General features: G+C 39.1%; 1 protein-coding gene across 2 annotated transcripts; it reads left to right on the forward strand.

Moving 5' to 3' along the window:
* The first annotated feature begins 6,287 nt into the window (after positions 1–6,287).
* dusp7 (dual specificity phosphatase 7) lies at positions 6,288–15,010 on the forward strand. 2 transcript variants are annotated; one of them, XM_042089010.1, is made up of 4 exons: positions 7,099–7,127; positions 7,283–7,320; positions 8,337–8,765; positions 11,896–15,010. In XM_042089010.1, the coding sequence occupies exons 1-4, from the start codon at positions 7,114–7,116 to the stop codon at positions 12,201–12,203; spliced, it is 789 nt and encodes a 262-aa protein (XP_041944944.1). In that variant the 5' UTR covers positions 7,099–7,113; the 3' UTR covers positions 12,204–15,010. The 2 variants fall into 2 exon arrangements, with proteins under 2 accessions (XP_041944943.1, XP_041944944.1); XM_042089009.1 differs by lacking the exons at positions 7,099–7,127; positions 7,283–7,320 and adding an exon at positions 6,288–7,086.
* Positions 15,011–18,606: the final 3,596 nt, after the last annotated feature.

Genomic DNA, 18,606 nt, shown 5'->3' on the forward strand with positions numbered 1-18,606 from the left:
TGTGATAGTCTCAGTACAAGGATTGTAATGATTTGATTGTGATGAAATTATTGGAACCTTCTATAAGTGATATTTCTGATATATATGATATCTCTCCTCATGCTATTCTGATAAGAATGGATAGGTGTGAAGTGGGTGTGAGTAGGTGTGTCTGATGCCAAGTGGAGAACCAACCAAGTGGGCTTGTTTTGGCGCCAAATTCTTCCTTTGTTTAAAGCATTCAAAAGTAACTAAACTGCAATGTTTGTCAGAATAAGACTTGGACTTAGACTAAGACTAGAAGGATGTAGAACGGAAGAGAGGGAGAGGTTGGCTACAGGCCAACCTAGGCCTTCCAGGCCTGGGCTAGGCCTACATAGACCATAGACCATTTTTTGTACCCTCTCTGCTTGTAACAGAATAAACTTCCTGAAGTTTGCCAGTCTGAAGATTAATATTAAGTAATTATTCACCACAATTACTTTCATGGAGGTTCCACCGAGATAATATACTTTTGTCGCTGATTCTGAGACGCCGCAGTTTTTTCTTTTTCTTTTTCTCATCACTCTGGTGACAGCTCCCAGGTAAGGACGCTTTTTATCTGCATTTCTTCTTTGGTGATGAACGAAGGAATATCTGTAAATCCGGGCGGTTCCTGCTAACCACAGTTTGGAACGAGGGCGTTAGATATCGGAGAAGGCATTCTGAGTGAGTAAAGACATTTTTGGCAAAACCGTAATTTAATAGTGAACACAAAATTGTGCTTCCCCGATTTTGGCAACATTTTGGCAAAACCGTAATTTAATAGTGGACACAAAATTGTGATTACCCGATTTTGGCAAAACGTTGCACAAGACGAATTAATCCATATCTTGTAAATGGCCCGACATGTGTTGGATTGAAATCCAATCCAGATAAAGGGAGCCTCTTTATTGGATAAAGAGTAAATGGGTTAGCGAGTTTGCTAGGCAACTCATATTAAACACGGTGGTATTAAGTGTGCAACCTATTTTTCACGGTAACGGGAACGTTGACCAGGTCCCAAAAAGCTACGTAGTTTACAGCCCATTTTGTTTGCAGAACATTTCATTCCTTCATTACCAAACAGAATATTAGACAGAACTTGGCGCTGCTGTTTTTGTTTTTGTCACCAAGAGCGTATGAGCGGCTAGAATCCAAAGTGTTAAGCTAACACTAGTCTTGTTTTGTTTTTGAGTAGATGTGTTGTTTTGTTTTACATCTACACTCAAGTATTAATAGACTGATAGATGATGAATCCAGGATTCATTTCGTAATGACCTTTTTGATCAAGTGTAATGACCAAGTGTTCATAGCATAAGCTCAAGAGAGCATGGTTAAGCCTCTTTTAAGTATGCCTGATCTAACTAGCTGCCGCTAGGGGCGTCTAGATGTCTTTGTCTATGAGCTAACATGAGTACATGATGAAAAGGCTTGACTAAACTTCTTTTGTTTTTTTAAGCAGGAAAATTTTCCTGCAGCCAGTTTAAGTTGTCCTCCAGCTCCATGTAGCTGTGTGTTACTTTGAACAGGATTTCAGTTTTAATAACCGCCCATGAACCTCCATAATGAGTGACATGTTTTACCACTATCACTCACCTACCAGCCTACTGAGTGCAAAAAAATCCACATTGATCATTCAACATCTGATGACACTGGATATTTGTGTGTGTGTGGTGTGTGTGTGAGAGAGAGAGAGAGAGATACTGGCTATGACTTTGTTCTAGCTAGGTATTGCTGGTGATATTAGTCGGCGATAATCAGATAAACAGATTCGACCATTACAATTCTTAGTCGGGGACACGCCTAGTGTTAGGATTTAAAACATAATGGTTGTGTCTGCCGTTCGAGTTTTCCAAATTTGAAATATCCCAGTTCCAAGTGGTACTAATATTTCATCTCAAAATGTACCTCAGTTGTAAGGTACAAAAAGTTACTTGGACAAACTTTAAAGCCAGAGATGAAAACGGAGTTTTATAGAGAGAGAGAGAGAGAGAGAGAGAGAGAGAGAGAGAGGAACAAAGGAACAGAAATGTCTTTCTTTATATGGAATCTATAATATAACAAATATCTAATGCTATAGCTCTGTACAAAAGCTATAACACTGTACAGAATAATCTGTACTAAAACTGCTTTCCACAGAAAATGCCAGATGAGGTACTGGTGTATTTGAAGGATACTACATTCAGATCATGTCATGGTATTTTGCCAGGAAAGAATTCATATCATATTCTCATGGAATGAGTTTCATCGGAAGTTGCTTGGTAAAATATTGGCTGACACACCTTGGAGGACAGTTTGTCCAGGGCAATGCCCTGGGTGGTATCAAATTCCCTGTGGTCAGATGATTGTGCATGAGGGTGACTTAACGGCTGTGTGTTTGTGGAGACAGTCCTCACTATCCCTGGTACTTGGCAGGGCCTTGAGGCCAGCAGGAAATTAAACTTAAAGTGTTGCTTCCGGGGATCACCTCTTAATCCGGAGAGAGGAGCTATGAACAGACACACAAACAGAAAAGGGAATGTGCTGTCTGTGTGTGGTTGTGTGTCCGAATATAAACATCCAGACAATGCCCTAAAAATATAGGCAGTTAACAATTTTAGACAATAAATTAATTCAAATTAAATCATAGTTTTAAAATAAACTAAGATATCGGTTACACTTTACTTGTCAGTATCGACATAAGAGAGACATGGCACTGTCATGAACATGTCATAAACAAGTCATAAACGTTTAACGACATAATGCCTCTGTTATATAGCGACATTCGATTTTTGTCATAACAAATTAGGGTTAGGATTAGGGTTAGAGTTAAGGTTAGGGTTCATGTGTCATGACAGTGTCACGTCACTCTTATGTCGATACTGTCAAGTAAGGTGTTACCAAGATATCTATCAATTCAACAAATAATTTTGACACAAGTCTTTTTAACCTCAAAACAGTCCTTGACCGAACGATATTAACAATATGACTCAATACCATTATACTGTTAAACTCTCTGATTTATGCTATTCATTAATACAGAATACTTAACAAGTTAGCTTAGGCTCAGTCAGTTAAAAGGAGCTAGAGATACTTTGAGAATGGATTGGAGATGAGAGGATGAAAACACAAGAGCTGACAGTTTGGAGAGACTGTAAGTCATCCGCATGTATAAAGGGCCATTGTGCACAGCCCCAGTGCACCCACACTGCACAGCTGGGTTAAAGTGAAAAGTTCACAGTCGGCTCATCCGAGACAGAGTACACATCTGACACTTGTTATGTATTATGGTGAAGTTGGCCTGAATGCTTTTATTTGGTTGATCATGAGACAGTTTTGATATTGCACCATCTGAAATCATGGTAGACCTGCTTATTTAAGGACTGATTAATAGGATCATTGCAAGGCAAGGCAAATGTAGTTATTTACCACATTTCATACACAGGGATAATTCGATGCACTTAACATAAACAAAAGCAAAAATAGTATATCATAGTAAATAAAACCATAGAGGGGCAGTGATATAAAAAGTAAAGTACATAAAATTAGCCTAGAAATCTAGATGCGCACTAGCGGCTACTACATTTGCTGCCAGGGCTAGTCTAGCAACTCTCCGTTGGCTTGTGAACTGTAAAAAATTAAACTTCTATCAGGCCAATCAAATCGTGTATAGAGACGTTAGGCGGGCTTAACATAATGATTGATGGCAGAGTTGCAACGGTTTGGCTTGAATTCCCTGCTACTTGAAAACAAAGAAGATGGATGTTGTTGTTTGTGAACAGCGTGACACGAGTTAAGCTTTTAAGTTGGCAAAAGTTTGAACTAGCCAACTAGCTCCACTGGTGGGAAAACGCATTGGACTCATAGCGCTGTCCTATTGCATGCAGAGGGAATTTGAAAGACAACCGATTATCCCGCCCCTCGGACTGAGTACTGCCAATGGTGAGTGCCCAGACCCTACATTTTAATGTGGGTCTGGCTCGTCAGGCTAACATAAAATATATTTAGAATATAATTAAAAGACATACAAGGATACAAGGATACAAGGAAGTTTATTGTCACATGCATATAGTTACTGGAAGTAAGAAATGCAGTGAAATTATGTCTGGTGTCAGCCTATTTGTGCATTAATGGGGGGGGGGGGGGGGTAAAAAATGCAGTAGAAGAGGGGTTTAGTAGATTAAGTGGCAAGGGTTGCATAAAAAAGGTGGGGGAGGATTGGGATTGGGTGGGGGGCACCAACAAGGAGCACCCAAGAGCAACATACAAATACTTATTGCATTGCATTACTGTTAATAGTGCATCTGATTAACAGTAATGCATTTGATCAGTTAGCAGAACACTGAGAACAGTTTGGTCTTAATTCTAGATTTGAAACTGACTGCTTCACTATTTAGTTCTGACTGCAGGTTTTACCAACAAATATTTGTCCTGTGACCTGAGAGGTCTAGAAGGTATGCATTACTGAAGCATGTCTGGTAGGGAAATATGGTTCCATCCATGTAGTGATTTATAAACAATTAGTGGTTTGAAGTTCATTCTGAAAGCCAGTGCAGGGACTTAGATTAATATGGTCAGATATCCTAGTTTTCATGAGAAGATCAACTTAAGAAATTTTTTTAAGACCTACAGTTGCTGATGATGACAGAGAAGCTCCTTTCTCGTAGGTATAATTTTAGCCAATTGATAACTATACTTGTGAATCCAACACGTTATGAGATGTTAACCAAAGTCACCAATCTCCAACCAGTAGGCCAGTCACCAATCTCCTTCCCGCAGGCCAGCACACTGCAAGAAAGTAGTCCTCACTAATCACCAGGTCCAGAGTACAATGAGGTATGAAGCACTTGATGTTAACCAATGGGAACACATATACCACAGCGCCTTCAGAGTTATATGTGTGGAGCTTCTCTTGTTGGATTTCTTAGTGGATTTGAAGTTAGTATTAGCCCCATTTTCCTTCAGTCTTCCTACAATCTCTTTTTATGATTTTACACTGGATTTCGTTCTGATTGTCAGTGAATGTCTTAAAATTTAATGGAGCAATGTCATCCATTATGTTTATTATTATTATTATTATTATTATTATTAAAATGATCCAGTAACCTTAAACCTCAACCGAGTCTGACAGTTGACCTGAGATCTGAGAAAGTGCTTGCTCAAATAGAGCACTTGTGGGATCAATTATTATTCCCCTTCTTACCATCATAGATATTTTCAGAATGTGTGGGAACGTAGACCAATCAAAAACGTGTAGAATTGATTCGATAAGGCCAATTTGGCAAGGTCGAGGTATGGCCGAGAGAGTGTGTTGGCCACTGTACATTAAGTAGAATGTACCAAGTAGTGCAATTTCCTTGCCATAATTGTTTTCTGATGCAAGTTTAGATCCCCTGACATAATATGAATCAGTATATCCTATATCCTTTTTGATAAGGTACCCTAGTAGGCCAGGCCTATTCTCTATTTCTGTAGGCTACAAATGTTAGGCTTCCAAATGAAGTCCTTCTTCATTTATGTCCTGGCCTGGCTTAACCTGAAAGCCTACAGGTAAACTGTTTGAATTTACTCATGTTTATGTGTTCCAATTTTGTTTTCTCCATGATATAGGCCTGTTTGGCAGGCCAGGCCAGGACTTATTTTTTGCTGCATACTTCTTCCCGAGGACGTTCCATTCACAATCATAGCTGTTATGTTGCTGAGGCAGTTGCGCAGATGAGCAGAGTTACATTTAAAGTGAACTTACACATTTTAGATCTTTCGGTTTCTACCATCTTATCCATCACATTTTGCATTTACTCATTAACTCAGTTAATCATCTTGAACTTTAAAGAAGTAGACTTAAACCACAACACTGATCTTTGTGTGGCTTTACTAACACAAATCTTTGTATGGCTTTTTACATAATGGACCAAGTACAATGGCCTATGGCCTGTCTCTTAATAAAAAGCCAGGTCAAGAACAAAAATGGAAAGATTGAAGAATGAAAATGGTTGAAAGGAAATGTCTTTTATGCCATCGCTATGTATCACAACAAACAGGTTTGGAGAGAAGGAAACACCTGAACTGTGCTCAAAAGATTTTTCATGCATGTTAATCAATGCCTCCTACATTTTATTATCAGGCCCTATGTAGTAGAAAGACGCAGTAATGCTCAAAGGTCTTCAAAATCTGTTGTATGAATGAGATGTTTTGCATTTCTTACAAACCTTTTTAAAGAGGAGACTACCAAACAGAATAGTCGTCTGCGTCTTTAAAAGCTTACACTGTCGACTCCTCCTCACAGTGACACCACTCTTCAGCAAAAGCCCTTTATTACTGACTGTCAGGCGGCTCGCTGGAAATGACAAACGAGATTGAGGCAGTAGGACCATTGAACATGTTAAATAATGAACTACACTATCCGTCTGAATTTGCGATTTCTTTAAACTAGAATCACTGGCCTCCATACAGTAGGATACATCAGCTATCTCATGGACGTAATACTACGGTTTCTTTTCTAATTGAGGAGGACTAACGACAAATAGTCCTAATGTGTACTGAAAATCGCTTGACCTCTTCGCAACCATAGCCTACTTTTTTGGTTGAAAGGGGACTATCTTGCCGCGCATGTGGCTCTGTTCATAAGGGGAAGTTCTATTTCTTCGTGGCGAAAATTCCCCCCTCATTTCACTTAAGTATAACAGCCTCTTTATATTTCCCTAATGAAAAATAATCTTTGGAGCAGCTCCCGGGACGTGCCTATTATGATGTCGAGCAAAAGTGTGGAATGGCTGCAAGATGAACTGGAATCCGGAGTGAGCTCGTTGCTCCTGTTGGATTGCCGATCGCACGAGCTCTTCGAATCATCACACATCGAATCTGCAATAAATTTAGCGATTCCTGGTCTTATGCTGCGGAGGCTGAAAAAGGGGAATTTACCCATCCGATCCATCATCCCCAACAACGAGGATAAAGAGAAGTTTGTCAAACGCTGCAAGACGGATACGGTGGTGTTATATGATGAGGCCACTTCGGATTGGCAAGAGAACGGAGCAGCGACCTCGGTTTTGGGACTTCTCCTGCAGAAACTGCGAGATGACGGGTGCAAGGCTTACTATCTTGAGGGTAAGATGACCCACACTGACGCGCACCATGCCAGTGTTAAGGTAGACAATGTAGACATGCACACTAGCCAGCATTAACCAGCATTATGAACTCGTAACCTACTGTAAAACAGGAGGTGTTTTTATACGGGTGTTTATGTAGGCTAACTTAACCTACCAAAACAATTATTTGTATTGATCATATGTTTCCTTAACAGTTGCCTTAGTTTTGGCATGGATTTGTTTTGGGCATTGGGTAAGTGTTAATGGTCACCTGCAATAGACTCTTAAACGTGCCTAAAAGTTGTAATTCCTGTGAGGCTACATTTTAGCCCAGCAGCCTACCGTTGCAACATTGTGTGCTATTACACTGAAACTACTGTAACTTCAGGGAACGTTTAGGCTACTTGTCTTGTTGGTTGGTTGTTGTTGCCGCTATGTCACCCTGACGAATAAGCTATCTAAATATAAGAAATTGAAATGGTTTGAAAGGTTTATTCGACATAGCCTTTAGGCCTACTTGGTATTTGTTGGCAAAATATTGTTTGGTTGTAATATTTACTCAGACACGCGTGAAATCAAATCGGCACGGTGTAATTTTCTAGATTTAATGAAATAGGCCTAGCCCTAAATTAACTTAGGCTACTTTGTAACAATTTGGAATATATAGAAATAAGTAAAAGGCGGTGATCAGGGACAACACTGTGGAATAATAATAAGAAAAGAAACATGTTTTCAATTAATAGCTAAAATGGGTCCGCCATGTTGTCTTCCTTCAGGACAAGGCAAGTAGGCTATTTCATGAATGAACAGGAAGAACCGCTTAGTAGCCTATAACCTACCCGCCGTGGGTGCAAGTAAAACTTAAATAGATTTTTGTTTCTTTTTATTTCTTGAGAAATACCACCTCGAAACACCATATGATTCTGTTTAAATGTCAAGGCCTATAGGATATTGAAGTCTCCCCCAAGTTGTGTAGGTTAACTTAGCTGCCATTCATAAAAGGTTAAGCATTTTATTTAATGACAATCTGAACTTGAATAGGCTACCACTCAATTTTGATCACTAGGCCTAGGCTACTTAACATAGCCTAACATTTGACGTGTTTGTATATTTGGCTATTTGTTTATTTACTCGCTTCTTGCTTTGGAATGTAAGGCATTTCATGATGGTTTTATATTTGTTTTAATGAATCATAAATAACAAGTTGTATGAATTTCTCTTGGATCACAAGCCAGCATCTTATTGCGATTGTTTGAATATTTTTCACAGGGGGATTCAACAAGTTTCAGACAGAATACCCCGAACACTGCGAAACTAACCTAGACTGCTCCTGCCCCAGTAGTTCACCCCCTGCCTCCGTTCTGGGCCTGGGGGGCTTGAGAATCAGCTCTGATTGCTCTGATGGGGAGTCTGACCGTGAACCTGGCAGTGCCACAGAATCTGAAGGCAGCCCTTTACCCAACAACCAACCAGCCTTTCCAGTCCAGATCCTCCCATACCTTTACCTAGGCTGTGCCAAGGACTCCACCAATTTGGACGTGCTGGGCAAGTACAACATTAAGTACATCCTGAACGTAACGCCCAACCTGCCCAACATGTTTGAACATGATGGAGAATTCAAGTACAAACAAATCCCCATTTCGGATCATTGGAGCCAAAATCTGTCACAGTTTTTCCCTGAAGCTATTTCTTTTATCGGTAAGTAGTCAGCCTCATGCATTTCTTTACATCCATTCTCTCTAGTACATTATTACCTTAACATTCAGTGGTTGATGTTTCAGGCCTTTGGTTTGGAGTGGAATGTTTGAGAGGTGCATATGTGTGGTGGTGTCTGGCATTGAGAGATTACCTCATGGTGAATCCACTTGTAGTCTAAGTGCCAGTAATGCAAGCTGATTATCTGTTTTTTTTGTGGCTCATTCGTTATTTTTCCCATTAAGGAAAGGGTTATTTGCCATCTATAGTAATATAACAAAGAAATGCTTGTTGACTTCTTCATGCAACTGTGTTCGATCAATCTACACATGTAATTGCAATTTACAAGTATTTTCAGGAATTAAGCCCACTAATGTAAATTATGTTGGCACAGTTTATTATTACCATATAACAGGTTGTGTAATAGACCTTATCTGAATATGCGGCACTCACTGAACTGTGAGGACAGATAGCCATCTGCAAGCTGAATGAATAGCACACAGGAAGCTGAGTTATTGATTGACTAGTGCTCAGCAGCAGATTACCCAACTGAATTATCTCAGGAAGAGACAGTCATCTGTCAACTGCTCAGAGGTTCAGACAATTTGAAGGAACTGGGAAAGATTACGTGTGGTAATGTAGTGATGTTCTATTAGCTTTAGAGAAATTAATAAGTGTTAATACAGGGTGAGAGGGATATTAGTCATCTTTTATAAAATAATATGCTGCATGGATCGGTTAAATGCCATTAGCGCAATGCTAGAAAACTCTTGTTCACTTCACATATTTGTTCAGAGTGTGAAAAGAACCTCCAACATGTTTCAGATTACTCACAAAGCTTCCCACATGTTTAAGGAAAGTCTTTTTTTATTTTTATCAAAGGACTGCAACTTTTTTTGAAGAAGTGGTGATGCACTTCACCACCACTTCTCTTCCAGTAATTGTTGGAATGAGAAATCTTTCAGCATACAAGGCCTCACTAAAGTGGCAAAAGAAAATCAGACACAGGAATGGTTCTAGGGTCTCCTTGTCTCCTCTCCAGGTTTTGAGGGGCGCTTAAGCGTGACAGATGGTAATTTTCAGGAAAAGTCACCCTGTGGCTTCTGTGGGTTAAAAGGTGCTATTGCAGTTTCCTCAACCTATGATACTGATGTTCATATTTGAATTACAAAGTTAATGAATCATCTACTATTATGAGATTAGAGAGATCAACAACAGAGGGATCAACATCAACAACAAGTAAATGACAGGCCTTTTTATCCGGGCATGCTCGCTCATCAAACAAAAGGCCAATTAATCTGTTTTTCACTCTCTAGAGCAGGTCTACAACCACTTTAGTGCACCTGGAAGTAGTTTACATTCAATGGCCTGTTTCTTCTTGTTCACATAGCTGTTGAATGGGGAAGCCATTTTGAGAAAACTAAGGTTTTGGGGAAGTGCTCAGCACATGTTGGCGTCTGTGCTCTCTGCCTTGTTTCAGGTTTCTAAATCTGCTCATAGACTATTTTTAGTTGTTTGACAAACATGGTTTGCATTTATCAAAAACAATGTGTTTTACTATTAAACCATATATTCTGTTTCTAGAATAGTTGTTTTCAATTTACATACTTGGGAAAGCATCCAGTATGTCCGGAGCACTGTGTGTTTTAGACAAAGTGGTACTGTTGAGGAGAAATAATGACTTCTAAAAAGATCGAATCAGTATCAGGCTTTGGGCTTTCAGTTTGTGTGGTAGTAGAATGTGAATAGATGGAAATGTTAGGATGTGACCATGTGAAGAAAATATTTTTTAAAGTTTAATTTCCCTGTTCTTACCATATGAAGCAAAGTTGTAGATATTTAAAAAGCTTATGCACATATCCGAATCTATACCAGTTTAAAATGTAATAGTAAATGTGTCATGCACCCCAAGTGGCATTTGTTGTTGTTTTCAGCATTCAGAATTTTGAATTAGAGGACATGGTGTATTGACTTATGCAGAGCAAACAACAGGAAATGGAGACCTGTTTCAGCTACCAGCACCACACATTATTTCCTCTGGTCACACTGAAGTCTGACCTGCTTCCAAAACAAATTCTTGAACAAGGGGAGGAAATGCAGTGTGTGCCAGAATGTGTCATAACATCCTGTTCTGTGGCTTTGAGTTGTATGTTTTCCTCCTTAATTTCACTTTTACTTTTTGCCACTTTTTCTGATCAGCTGTATGACAAGAACATAGTGTCTAATGAAGGTAAATACTAGTATACCACTACTGATACTAGAAATGTAGGTGTTATTGTTATTCCACTAGACAGTAATTACTGCTTCCCATATGGATTATGCATAGTGATGTGCTGGACATGTCTAGATGTACTCTGCAGTCCCAAGCCCAGTAGTTAAACAGAGTGATTGTGCAGTAAAATAAATAGATTGTGAGAAACTGAGTTGTTAGGAGTTGTGTAATGAATGTTCCCACTGTCCCCAGCCATTGATTTTGAGGTAGTCGGCTTCATTTTAGCTGAAATGTGTTGTGTCCATCCATGTACTAGAAGGAAAGAAAGAGTGAGTGTTTGGTATGCTTATTGCTAATGTCTCACTAGTACGCCGTGTTACAATGCTGCTGAATGAAGCAGCATTTAACTAGACAGTAATACATAATGTCTGGTGTTCTAGCACACAGTGTTAAGAACATAGTTTACTAGAGGGGCACATTTGTCAATGTAGTTGTGGCTTCACTACCTTTTCACTTCTTAGAAATTCATTCATTCATATCTGACATTCAGACTTCCTTCAGAATTGAGCCCAGGGACAGCACAAGACGATTAACCCTCCACTTCAAATTATGTCTGCCTCTGTCCTTTAGCACGCAGTGCTGCCCTGCTCAGAATTCATTCCCTTTCAGATGCAAGATTTCATTTTCGATTTAAGTCTAGGTCTGTGTTTCCTGCTTCAATTACAGCAGTTTCACTTTCTTTTATTATTGATTTGAACCATATTTATTACCCCCAGTGTAGTGTGTGTGTGCTTTCAGCTTTGTCCTTTGTCTTTCAGCTTTGTCCTTTGCCAGACTTCCACTATTCACAGCGCTGCATTTACTCTCATAATTCTCTCTCAAGATGTTAACCTGCTTCTTCCTCTCTTTCTGTTCTTATAGATGAAGCTCGTTCCAAAAAGTGTGGCATCCTGGTGCACTGCCTGGCAGGTATTAGCCGATCGGTGACTGTCACTGTGGCCTACCTAATGCAGAAGCTCAACTTGTCACTCAACGACGCCTATGACTTTGTCAAGCGCAAAAAGTCCAATATCTCACCAAACTTCAACTTCATGGGGCAGCTCCTTGACTTTGAGAGGACACTGGGGCTGAACAGCCCCTGTGACAACCGCTCCCCCAATGACCAGCTCTTCTTCACCACACCCACTAATCACAACGTGTTCCAGCTCGACACTCTGGAGTCCACATGAGATGCCCTATCGGGTCACCAGAAGACAGAAGACGATGACGTGGCCAGGTGGCACCAGCAGCCACTCATCTGAATGTTTATTCTTTCCCATTACCCACATGGGAAGCGTTTTGAGCTAACAGCTAAAATGTTAAAATGCTAAAGAGTTCAAATGAAAGGTGCAAAGCTGATAGGAGTATGAGGAGGAAGAGGAAAAGGAGAGGGACTGTGGCAAAGGGGCCTTGGGACTGTTGCTCTGAGTAGCTCTTGTTGGAAGGGATCACTGACCCCTCTTGAAGCCCTGTCTTGCTGCCACCTCTGTGATTTGAGATGCAGCTTTTTGCCTTTTGGAATAGACTGTTCTTTTTGTTCTTAAATCAAAAAGAAAAAAAGAAGCGAGAGACTGAGTACCACACAGAGCTTCATACAAAGAAAGGGGAACGGAACTGCAGTGCTAAACTTATTGTCGTCTATTGTTGGGAGGGTGCCCTCAACCTCCTGACATGAATGGTGCCAATGTAGTGTCTGGGATTTATGCTTTTCTTTCTTCAGATAAGGTGATCTCACTCTACTGAATGTAGGGTCTGATTTGTTTTTTTCAACAAAGCAAACACAAACGTGCACATGCATATATAATGTGTTGGTACATATACTTACAGTAGTATGTGTCATACACATTTGTATATTTGTATACATTTTCACTTCACATATACACATATGAAATAAAAAAGCTCTTTTGTCCCAAATATAAATAATTCAAAGACAGTATGGCCTGGGTGAATTCTAGATTGTATTTTGAAGAAGACAACAGACCAACAGACAGAATTGAAATTTGTAATCAATTGTTTTTTTTCTTTTCTCTTTTTTTAGGATTCTTTTTTTTCTATGTTGGTAATGACCTAATGCATTTTGCACAGTGGTGAAGCCTTTCACTTCTTGGCACTTAAAACTGGTACTCCACACAGAGATAAAGAGACATTCAGAGGGGCAGCCAGTCCTAGGCTGTGACGTGCCCATGCAGCTGGCCTGGTGCATGGGTCTGAACTGGTGGAGGGGGGATGCACTTACTTAAAGCTTATTGTTCCTTTGCCGCATACAAAAGATGGGACCTTTTCTGTCACAGCAACAACAAGCCCCACTTCCTTAAGAGAGAGTGTTTGTTTTGTGCAGGGTTGGATCACCCTCAGGCCTTTATTACAATGATTATTACAATTACAGTATACAACAATTAATTATAGGAATTAAAATAAAAAGCAAATTTATTATTTGTTGTGTATGAGCTTGCTATGCTCTCTAGTATTGGGGCATAAACAGGTTAGGAGAATTGACTCATGGCAGATGGAAACTGAATGCTAGGAACTGTTTTTTTAACTGCTTTAGCTGCTGCTGTTCTGCTGAACACGGATGTCTGCTGGACAGGGCAGCATAGAGTGTGTAGCAAGAGGGGTTTCTGAAGACAGAAACATGCAAATGGTCAGTGTTGGGAGTTGGCAGGGTTGCTTTAAGCAGGCCTTACATAACCTTTTTAATTATCTCTAATGCTGACTGTTCAATACTCTTTGTATCTTCAGAAAAAAAAACACATTGTTGAAAAGGTTTGTTCATAAGAGGAAAAAACAACTTGTAGTAATAATGAGTGACTAATGGTCTTTAACGGGTCAGTCGAGGTTGTATTTGTTACTCTCTGCAATATATCAAGAAACTTTTACTTTTGCAGTGTTTGTTTTTTTTTTTTTTAATAATAATGGCCTCGAGTTTTTAAATTCCTCTCCTTTTGTACTAGAATTCCAAGAAATACATTGTAAATTGCTTTGACACTGAGGTGTCTTCACCTGGGTTGTTCAAAGTACAGGGCTTGGCATCACATTCATGTGCCCAAGAACTGGGTAGCTACACAACATGTAGACTTAGCTGTACGCTTAACAGAAATTTTTGTTCTGTCCTATAAGACAATGCCATCAGTTTAATTGAGTTTTACTCCATTATGTGCTCTATGCTATTCCTGTGGCCTTTCTATATATATATATATATATATATATATATATATATATATATATATATATATATATACATACAAATATAAATATACATATACACACACACATACATGAATATGTATTTTGAGCAGATATGCAAAGAGTCATCTCCTAAATATAGCATCAAAAATAGTGACTGTATCCCACATGGGAAATGGTAGGTGTTAAAACTGCACCCCGTCACAATAAGGAAAAGTTGAGAAGAAATACTTTACTCGCACCCTTGGATTGAAATGTATTTCAGTACAGAGCTTTTTTAATTTAAAAAAGTAAATCTTTGATTTCACGCTGCTTCTCGTGGAGGAATGTTTAAGTGTCTGTAACAATGAAAAAGAGAAACTATTAATGTTTTTCTTTATTTGTATATTGCCAGAACACAGGAACGAGGTTTTCTGTGAAATTTCTTGTAGCTACATCATGGTTAGAGAGTGTGATGTTGAGCGTGAGAGAAGTGCGAGAGAGAGAAAGAAAGAGAGCAAGGAAAGAGAACAATACGTGAATGACAAAAAATGTTTATCTTACCTCACTGAGGAATTTTTCAGGGATTTTTTGACAATGCATCTACATTGTGTTACAGCTTCAAATACATGTCAAATAGCTGTTTTATATGTGCTGTATACATTTTTTAAAGATGCAATCTATATATGTGTATAAAACGGCTTGGTAACCGGGCAGTTCATTTTTCTGATTTATGAAGGATATAAATTGACCCTATGTATTGTATAGTATATGGAAACCAACACAACAAGACATGTTTATACTGCAAATAAATAATGAAATATTTTTTGTTTAACATCTGGATCCTGTTCATTTTTTCTGTGAATTTAAAAAAGTTTGAATTTGCCACCTCTTGCTTTTTGTGAGCCATTTGATGCATTATGTATTCAATTTATTGGTTCCACGCACCTTGCTGAATCTGATGTTCATTGTGAATGATCACCTGAGGTCTCTTATGACCATATACTTTACATACTTTCTTACCATTTAAATTGGAGGGCAGGGGAGGCCTAAGACAAAGTCAGAGCCAGGGACTATGTATTTGCCTTTAGGACAGCTAATGGAAGCATGTTTTGTAGATGCCAGTGCAGGGACTCAAGGTCAAATGCACACATACACACCTCTTGAGTTGTTAGCCAGGTGGAGAAGGAAAGAGATGATGTCGTGGCCACCTGTGGGCCGAATAGATGCTGGCATCAACATGTGAATTCTGTAAGGGACTTGGCTCACAGATATGGAAATTCTATATGTTTGTTTATATTTAGGCCATGATGTTTCACTAGGTGTGACATGCACAATGCCATTGGGTTTCTCTATATCTTCTGTTTACTTGTTAGTTAAGTTCAGTTATTTTATTTTACCTCAACTGCAAAAGACATCTGCTCTGTAACAGGAGATGGTTGAATGACAAACCAGTTTTGATAGATTTAATCATTGAGAACCTGTTGTAGTGCTGCACCAAACATTATGCAATATGTATATTATCTAACTTGAGAGAAAGAATTTCAAATGATTTCAACAACTGCAGTATATTTTTGTGTTTTTATCGAGAGCCCTCTCACTTTTCCTGTCTGGATCTATAAATATGCGAGAAACATGAACACACTGGTACCTGCTTGCTGCAGTCCAGGTATCCTAACACAGTTGACACCATCCAACCTCTCCTCATCCAGGCCAATGGCTTAGACTACTCTAGCCTTGTGGTTGGTTGCCAAGAACATGTTGCAGTGTGACATTTCATTGCTCAACCAATGATTTTCCTAATTATTTTTCTTTATCTATCCTTGTTTTCAATCAATATAATAAATGATAATGAAAATAGTTACCCATATAATTAATTCAATTTGTTGTATAAATATCCAGTGATATTTAGACTTAATGTCATTAAGCATTGATATGTTTTTTTAATACCATCAGTAGGATTTGACAATTGTGAGCATATAACAGAACTGTATGTCTCAGTAACAGACTTAAAGCAACACCAAAGCACTTTTCTTCTGTCACACGCACTATCCACCACTGGCTTTGGAAATAAGAAGCAAGTCAAATTTGTAGTTTCTTACCATCGAACTACAGGACCGCTACCCGATCTAGCAAACTTGAAAAAAAAGTACAAAAAACTCTTTGGTGTTGCTTTATTTTATGATATATAATTATATGAATCAGTATGAAATACTAATGAGTTTGCATAGTGTGGAATATGATTAAAGAGATGGTTCGGAGTAATTTCACTCTAGAGTCCTTTGCACCATGACCCCGAGCCAAACACCCTCCCAGAACCCAGGAGTTTATTTAAATAACACTCAAATAACACTCAAATTCTAGTCAGAATATGAGTCTGATATTGCTCCATTGGGACGTAATTATGGGGCATGTTTCAACAGATACAGGGGGGGAATGCCTCTGCACTCAATTGGATAGATCTAACCAATCAGAGCAACGAAATAGCTTACTGTGAGATGTAGGAAGAACACATGAACCATCCTTCTTCTCCACAAATGCCTTAACATTGTTTTCTGGTCTTTTGTAAAAGTTATTGTCTTATCAATATTATACAGTGCCTCTGACAATAGGAAACTGGAGTGGAACAGCCACTTTGGATACTGGAGCTTCTTTCTCACTGATGAACGAGCGCCTGTGGAAAGACCTCAGAACCTCTACAATGCTGAATCCATGGTTGAATGGGCCATTGTTCTTGGCAAATGGGTCTGCAAAGCAACCACTAGGCTGGATTGAACTTACCCTCTGTGTCTCCGGCCATTCTTGTGTTCTGCCTTGTGTTGTCTTACCTGCTCAATCTCTTGCTTTCCCCATGGTATTGGGTCTTGACTTTTTATCTCACAGTGGCATATCAATGTAATGGAACAGCAATATGGTTTCCCAGTGGTGGAATGTAACGAAGTACAAATACTTCGTTACTGTACTTAAGTAAATTTTCCACGTATTTGTACTTTACTTAAGTAGAATTTATAGTGCACTTTTGACTTTTACTTCGTTACATTTTACAGCAATTATCTGTACTTTTACTCCGCTACATTTCTACAACACCATCGTTCCTTTTTATGATACATTTTATGATCAGTTTTTTTTCTCTCTCTGACAAACACGTTTGTTTTACCAGGGGGCAGGGTTGCTACCAAAGATTCTGGAGCGCTACGTGGCCAGCTTCTAAATCTTTGAAACATAAGCTTCTAGTCTAGACCAGATAAAGCGTGAGCTTGTAGCCATCTGCATTCGGTAGGCTGTATTCACCAGACCCATGGCTACTGGACATGCAACTGTGTTCTGTGCCTTTCTCTGTCTGTCATCTGCAGCGTTAAGGCCTCCTCTCCGATGAGATTGCTACCCGCGGATCAGCGAAGTTACAGGCTATGCCCATGCTTCTGTCACACGTCTGATCTTTTGCGGCACAAATGAATGGTAGACTACTGTATTATAGAACGGCTGGCCGAAAAAAACGTAACAATTTCCAGATTAGGAAATATTTATTAATTGTGTGTGATCAAATAAAGAGGCATAGCCTACACTTGGGGGTAGTAATGTGAGCGCTCATCCAATGTCTATGTGCGTCTGGCAAGTGAAACTGAACCTAATCATAAAGACGCCTTTCTCAACTTTTCTGTTCAATCAGCAGAATTGGCATTACGATCCACCCGACGTTTCCCTTGTCTACCCCGTTAAACTTCAGGCTCTCGTGTTTTGCTGAATGATATTTTACTCAGCAGATCACCCTAGTAGATAACCAGAATTACAGTCTCTAGAATTGTAGGAATGTAAATTGGGCCACAGATGGTAAGCACAATTGCATTAGCTTAAAACTATCTAGTCGAGTATAACCTAAAACTAGCTTAATTAAAATGCCACAGCCCATACTGATTTTTCTTTTAGAATATAGATATTAAGAGAATAAATCATTATGCAAATACTTAATACTTAAAGTACATTTAAAAGCAGGTACTTTTTACTTTTACTTAAGTAGGGTTGTCATTGTGGTACTTTTACTTTTACTAAGGTAAATATTTCTCTGTGTATTTGTACTTTTACTTAAGTACAGAGTTTCAGTACTTCCTCCACCACTGCTGGTTCCCTTCAAGATCACAGGAGAAGTTAAAGGTGTAGGTTTTTGAACATTCTAAGTTCCGCAACAATTGAAGGTTCTAAAATTCTATGTTGAATTCAATGAACCCAGATATTCTTTAGAACGTTCATTTCCCAACATTCCCGTCACACCAGTGTCAAGGTACTCCTTTAAGGGTTAACTTCATGTCACAGCATACTATGAAGTGCGCACATCCAAAAATGTTTCAGCAGGTGCCAAATCAAAAAGGGCATACAAGTGAAAAAGTGAAAAAGACTTGCACACTGTCAATTCAACAGGATACGTTGTATCTG

Source organism: Alosa sapidissima, chromosome 4 (genome assembly GCF_018492685.1).
Source record: "Alosa sapidissima isolate fAloSap1 chromosome 4, fAloSap1.pri, whole genome shotgun sequence".
NCBI classification, from domain to species: Eukaryota; Metazoa; Chordata; class Actinopteri; order Clupeiformes; family Clupeidae; genus Alosa; species Alosa sapidissima.